Source organism: Helianthus annuus, chromosome 13, assembly GCF_002127325.2.
Source record: "Helianthus annuus cultivar XRQ/B chromosome 13, HanXRQr2.0-SUNRISE, whole genome shotgun sequence".
NCBI classification, from domain to species: Eukaryota; Viridiplantae; Streptophyta; class Magnoliopsida; order Asterales; family Asteraceae; genus Helianthus; species Helianthus annuus.
The window spans coordinates 620,217-627,481 of NC_035445.2; the positions used below are offsets into that span (position 1 = coordinate 620,217).

The following is a 7,265-nucleotide window of genomic DNA, read 5'->3' on the forward strand; positions in this document are numbered from 1 at the left end:
GTCGACAACAAGGAGAATAATATATAGAAAATGGCCATTTAAAAAAAAAATTCTTTTATTAGTTTCTTAACTATTTTGATACATTTTTAGGGGATTTGAAATTCCTTTTCATCTCATTAGTTATTATAAATTGGGATCTCTAGGGTTGTTTAGAGTAGCTTTTTGATATTGATTATTGTAAATCAAGTATGTGAGACTTTGATACAGTCAACTGGCTAGAACCTTCGGGTTCAAGACCTCTGAATAAAATCATTAGTTTCTTGAGGCATTTAAACGTTTTCGTTGTCTACATCAATATGTGTATATAAAATAGTTAAATATTTGATAACTAGTTAATGAGTTTGCCCGAGCGAGAAAACATAAATCTCTAAAGATTCGAAGCTTAAGCTATTCTGAATTGAGCGAGCTGAGCTTTACCTTATACTGAGCTTAGACTCGTCTGATTTACACCTTAATAGTTTACTATTTTTTTTACCATATATTTGGTAAATCCTAAAAGAAAAAATAATGTGGAAAACTTAGAATCATTTGATTTCATAGTAGTGGGAATAGCTAGCGTGGCGTCTTGGAGATGCAATGTAGAAGAAACCACGCATCATATTAATCGCTTTATGGATTAGCCGATTAGGTGCCTTATCTTATATTAATTTCGTAGGTTTCCTTCTTACTTATGTTTGATTGCAACACTTTCTTAATAAAACGTGGCACTTTATTGATATCTCAATCATACTTTTGATGATACAAGTAAGTGTAAACTTTAAGAAAAGAATATGTAAAGTTATGAATACCGGTCATATTTTTGTTAGTTGTTATCCTAAAACCTACAAAACACTAAACTAAAAGGGATTCGTTAATTAAAAAGTTTTTAATATGATTTTGTGTAATATTCTTAGAAATATTCTCTATATGGCAACTAAGTAATATAATAGCTAACGAATCATGTTATGTAGGCGTAACCTACCCATAACCTACTAAAACCTTTATTTTTTATACGCTTTACCATGACAACCAGTGGCGGAGGTATGTGTAACTAGGGATTGTACGGGCTACGGCTCAACCCCGTATTCGTAGTGTAAAAATACCTCTCAACTCTATCTATGTAGTGTAAAATTTATATATTTTTTCCGGTTTTATACAAAGGATGCCCTTAATTCCAAAAAAAACAAAAAAAAAAAATAGGATAGTTTTTTTATTTTTGGGCTAGATCCGCCATGCTGACAAGTAATATAATAACTAATAAGTTGGATAACCACTTGTAACGATCTTATTATACTAATAAACACGTATAAATTACGGAAAAAAAAAGCATAATACACTTTTTATCGAATCTGGATGCTTTTGGAACAATTGTGGAAAAGCACAAAATGGGGACAATATAAATTCAAGATTATTGTTATACACAATTAGTCCTTCCAAAATCTACAATCAACCCATAACCAATTATACATTTATAATAAGGTTTTCAAATGCCACTGTAATGCACTCATTCACCAAAGCCAACGTCTAGTCGACCGGCCTAACACACTTGGTGTGCACTTCATACCCACAATCTAAGCATTGGTAAGCCCAACCCGAACCTTGCTCATCACAATCACAGCATATAAAGGGGCCCCCGCCATTGCCTTGAGACACCAAGGAGAGTTCATGGCGATGGCCCGAATGTAGCTCCACGCTCGGGAGATTCTTTGCATTCTCATCCATCTGCTTTTCTAATAGCTCAACCCGAGCCTCAGTAAAAGGGTACGCTTCCTCTTCATACAAGTTAATCAAACTTCTTCCGTTGTTTGTAACTGTTTTGCCATCTGGTCCTATAATGATCAAACTTGGAATGCCTCTTATATCAAAGTACTTGGTTAGGTTTTTACTGGTCGGGTCGCCAAACGGGAGGGCTAGCCATGGCATAACGCTAAACGAGGACTTAAATTCTAGCTCGTTGTGATCAGTCGAGACATAGATGATTTCAAAGTCTCCGTTAAACTCTTGTTGGGTTATGTTTTGTTTTATCTTTTGGTAAATGGAGATCAACTTGGGAGTAAATTTGTGACTTGGGAGGCACCACTGGGCCGAAAAGTAAAGCCCAATAGTCTTGCCCAGTAAGGAAGAAACTGATACCACCTGCATATTTGAAATTAAAGGATTTTTGTTGGAACAATGAACCTTCAAGTACAGTTAATGTAAGTTAAAGGACTGAAAGTTGAGTTGTCACTGCAATAAATTTGTAGTTTGCAAAGAAATAAGCATTTTTTTAGTCACAACTATAAACGTGTAATATTTGAAATTAAAGGATTTTTGTTGGATAATTTCCAAGCTTAAATTTAAATGTCACAAAAAACTCGATGCAAAATTGACATATTTTTCTAGGCCATACTATAAGGGGAGGGGGGTGGTTCACTAGTGATAGAATTTATCACTCACAAGCACCAATCAAGTTCCACCATGTCATCGACCATTTTTCCATCACTCACAACCTTTTTTAGGCCGCCCGGGGCGGAGTCCGTTATATTTTCACATAAAATAGTATAACGCGTTATACAATCAAAGTCCCACCCCCACAACAAATGTCAACGCGTTATATTTTCACGGAATCGATTTTCCGTCATTTTTTCAACGCATTATTGTTTGGTTTTGTGAGTGTAATTGTTGGTTGGGGGAAAATTGTTGGGTGTGGTGGTGAGTGATGACCACCCCCACTAAAAAGGTTGTGAGTGATGGAAAAATAGTCGATGACATGGCGGAACTTGATTGGTGCTTGTGAGTGATAAATTCTATCACTAGTGAACCACCCCCCCCCCTCCCCTTAGTGGGGGTGGTCATCACTCACCATCACACCCAACAATTTCCCCCCAACCAACAATTACACTCACAAAACCAAACAATAACGCGTTGAAAAAATAACGGAAAATCGATTCCGTGAAAATATAACGCGTTGACATTTGTTGTGGGGGTGGGACTTTGATTGTATAACGCGTTATACTATTTTCCGTGAAAATATAACAGACTCCGCCCCGGGCGGCCTAACAAAATATATACTTACAAATCACATACAGTAAATAAAAATAGATTAAAACAACCTCTCAAGCAACAGAAAAAAATATTCGTTCAGTGAAATTGTTTGTTTATTTATTTATTTATTTATTTATTGATAAATGAATATATATATCTTGACACTATCAATGAATGAATACTTAATTTTATATTTTGTATTTGTAATTTCATAGGTAATGCACGTACAAACGTATCTAGGGTGATGGTCAAAGTTCTTGTGGAATACCTGGAGTCTAAGAAGATATTTAACATAAGCTTCAAACGTGTTATATATAGTTCTAAAATCTTAGTTTGATATATAATGAATTTGGTGAATTCATTCATTTATCTAATTATCGAGATTATATTGTATGTGTGTATTAAACTAAGTGTATGAAACGTCCATAGTATAAGTTCATATCATGCATGCAATACTCGTGAGTTAAATTATATTATTGCAAAGAAGATGAAACACAACAAATATCTCGTGAAACACTAACCTGGTTAGATGCCGAATGAGCCAAAACAAAATCTCTATCATGATTCGTGAGCAAATTCACCAAAGTTTGCCGTTCATGCTTCTCCTTCTCTTGCCTCAACAACTCATCCAACCTCTCATTAGTAAAAGGGTACACATCGACACCGTAACGATAAATCAACTCGACTCCATCATGCAACACACTCGCATCATCATGGGGTTGTAATATGACCAAGCATGGAATCCCCTCAACATCATATCTTTTGTTCAATGCCTTTTTAGTTTCTAAATCCGAAAATGGAATCGCAAGCCATGGCATGTATGATTGATAGAAGTTGTTGAATGCATTCAAGTCTTCATCAGATGATACAAAGATGATCTCAAATTTTGAATCTTTTTTAGCTTGGATTTGATCATATACTTGAATTAAGAGTTTTGTAAAAGTTTGACATTGTGGATACCAATTGGCAGAAAAGTAAATACCCACAGTTTTGTCTTCAAGATCCGAAATCTTTATCTGAAACGGGTCAAATCATATAATCCACATGTATATAATAATAATAATAATAATAATAATAATAATAATAATAATAATAATAATAATAATAATAATAATAGTTGCATTAAACGTAAACTAAGAGGATGGCGCAATATTTGTCTTCGCTACCGAAGACAAATAAAATCTTTTGAGTACAATAATGCCTAGAACTACAACTGGATGTAGGGGAATATTGGTCCACCTTTGAGTGTGTGTGTGTGTGTGTGGGGGGGGGGCTATCTTGTTGTAGAAATTTAACTAGGAAAGAAGAAGATATTTGCATATATGAATTAGCCCCATTTATAATGAGGTTTTGAGGGTGGAAAGAAAATGGAGAGTGAAAGTGAGAGGCACCTTACTTACATTTATGGATTCCTCTTGTGTTGTTTACAACTCATATGTATGGTAGGTTGATGGAAGTCTATTGTGTTATAGAAAGGTACAAAAAAGCATACATGATGTACTTGTTTTATAGGGTAAGTTTCAATATTGGTAAGGGTGGACGGTACACTTGTGAGATGGTGCTAATGGCCACATAGGCAAATGGGAGAATAGATGTCTGGATGATGATGGTCATGATCGGGATGAAAAACTGTGAAGAGGAAGAGATGATGAAGATGACCATTCCGATGCCAAGCCAAAAAAATCATCCTGATTATAAATTTAAAGAAAAAACATCTCATATTGGATTCATACATGTGACTCAGTATATTTTATTTTAAATTTTGTTATAAATAAAAATGAACTAACTTATATTTAAATCCCAAGAAATTCCTTTGGGTACTAAAACATACTTTGGAATGGAATTAACGACAGGTGGCCCAAAAAGTAATATCATATCATCATTGAACAAAATAAGATGGTTGCTTGAATTCAACAACACAAGAATAAATACGATATATATGTGTTTGTCGCCATAAGATAAAATAAAATAAAACTATACTATACGATGGCTTTTCTTCTTATGGGGCTTCAACGACTGACTTGTACGGTATAGTATAGCAGTATGAAAATCGTAATCAAGTTTATTTATTTATTTCCACAATCCATGACATATAATTTAGTATCCATTCGATTATATATTATTCAACCCTAGATCTAACAATAAATAAATAAGCATCGTTTAGTTAAACAATTATATATATTTTCATATTCATGCATCAGAAAGTGTAGAGAGAGAGAGAGAGAGACCTGAGCACCGGTAGGAGATAGAAGGAAGTCACGTTGATCGGAGGCGAAGAGAGAGAAGTACTTGTGGCGGTTGACGTCAGTCGTCGTCTGTTGCTCCGACGTTGTATTCATCGAAGACAGCTGTTGACTCATCTTTGTCGTCTGTAGTTTCTCACTCTAGAATAAGGAAAGGGAATACAACAAACAACTCCAAGGAGCTGTGTGTGGAGATCGATTCATTATATTCTTGTGCGGCCGTACGGTCACATAATAATATAATAAACGAGATTTTATTTTACGTAGAGACCCTTTTTAATTTTTTCGCTTCTTTTTTGTGTTTACTAACTTATAATTCATTTGGGTCCTCATAAAAGTTACTTGGATGAATATTTTTGCATATTTGATTTAACAGTTTGTTATTATTATTATTATTATTGTTGTTGTTGTTTAACGAGCAAATGAATTAAAAATGTTTGATAAATTTCGTAAAAAGAATTATAAATCAACATCTATAAAAGTTTATTTTTTTTCTCGGGAATACTAATTAGTATTCGTTGATATTCATTATAGTTTTAATTTTTATACTTTTGTATTAAAATAAAGTTACTAAAGTAGTAGAGATATGATTTAAAAGAGAAGAAAAATAAAACCTGCAATTGATTGCACCCTTACACGTAGCGCTCTCTTGGGTTGGGTTAGATTCCAGCAGCAAGCAAGGATCATGTTGCCCTCAACTAAATTCCGTTAATGCCCTCGTTCAACTTTTACATCTTCCACAATATTTAATTACAACAATTTTTTCCTTTTTAATAGGATTTTTTTTTTTTTTTAAACCGTGAGAACACGTGATGATCACCTACATCCTTCTAAACAAAAAACGCTCATGGATCTATCAACATAGTGTTAACCAGTAGATAAGATAAATAGTTAATTATTAGGCTGTGTAAGTATAAATCAATTAATGATTTAAAATATATCTTCCTATATAATAAATCTATATAAATCAAATAGAGAGAAATATATAAATTTTTTTTTATGAATTTTTTTTATTATAAATGCTCCTTTCGGTACATTATAAACAAACGCAATACGATTAGTCGGTCCTATTTGTCCTATATAAATAGGACCGACGGGACACATGATAAGGTATTGAAAGAGTGTGCCTATTGGCACACTAAAGTGCCTATTGGCACACCAAACCCTAGCAAAAGTTAGGGTTTATCTACGCTGCGTATTGGTCAATACGCAGCCTATAAGGTTAACCCTAGACGCTGCGTATTGACCAATACGCAGCGTAGATAAACCATAGATCTCAGTGCCTGATTACCAATCATTGCACAGAAAACAAGGGCCCTATACGCTGCGTATTGACCAATACGCAGCGTATAGAAAACTGATGCACATTTGGGGTCATTTTGGTAGGTTTGAAGTGTCAAATGTTTGCCAGGTTTCTATACGCTGCGTATTGGTCAATACGCAGCGTATATAAACTTGGTAAAATTTGACACTTCATACCTGGAAACATTTTGTGTCAATTTCAGAAACATAAGGGACCATTATTGTAAATCCTGGAATCATCAGGGACCATTTATCTAAATTATGAAACAACAGGGACCATTTTTGTATATTCATGAAACTTCAGGGACCATTTTTATAAAAAATGAAACACCAGGGACCAAAATGTAAATATATATAAAATCAGTATAAAAGGGGGTCTTCTTTAAAGAACCGGCCCTTATCAAGAATCGAACTCGTGACCTATCATTTAGAACCGTAAAGCCTTAACCAGTTTATCCTCCGTTCCGGAGCTGTTAGAACATGGAACTTAATTCATATATGCAGTAACTGCTAATAGGCTGCGTATTGGCCTATACGCAGCGTATACTGACACCTTGTATACGCTGCGTATTGGTTAATACGAGGCGTATAAAGCCTTCTGAACTTTAAATTCACACAGAACTTGTTGTATTCCAGATACAATCGTTAGGCCCGTACGCGCCTTACGGACGACGTCGACTAAATAATAAAAAAAATATTATTTAGTCGACGTCGTCC

At 34.5% G+C, this 7,265-nt stretch overlaps 1 protein-coding gene across 2 annotated transcripts; it reads right to left on the reverse strand.

Moving 5' to 3' along the window:
• Positions 1-1,303: 1,303 nt before the first annotated feature.
• LOC110897295 (probable nucleoredoxin 2) lies at positions 1,304-5,493 on the reverse strand. Of its 2 annotated transcripts, XM_035981494.1 has the most exons (4): positions 5,232-5,493; positions 3,525-4,019; positions 1,492-2,115; positions 1,304-1,437 (listed from the first exon to the last, which is right to left on the reverse strand). In XM_035981494.1, exons 1-3 carry the CDS (start codon positions 5,361-5,363, stop codon positions 1,504-1,506), a joined length of 1,239 nt encoding a protein of 412 aa, XP_035837387.1. In that variant the 5' UTR covers positions 5,364-5,493; the 3' UTR covers positions 1,304-1,437; positions 1,492-1,503. The 2 variants fall into 2 exon arrangements, with proteins under 2 accessions (XP_035837387.1, XP_021999740.1); XM_022144048.2 differs by having other exon boundaries at positions 1,353-2,115; positions 5,232-5,492.
• Positions 5,494-7,265: the final 1,772 nt, after the last annotated feature.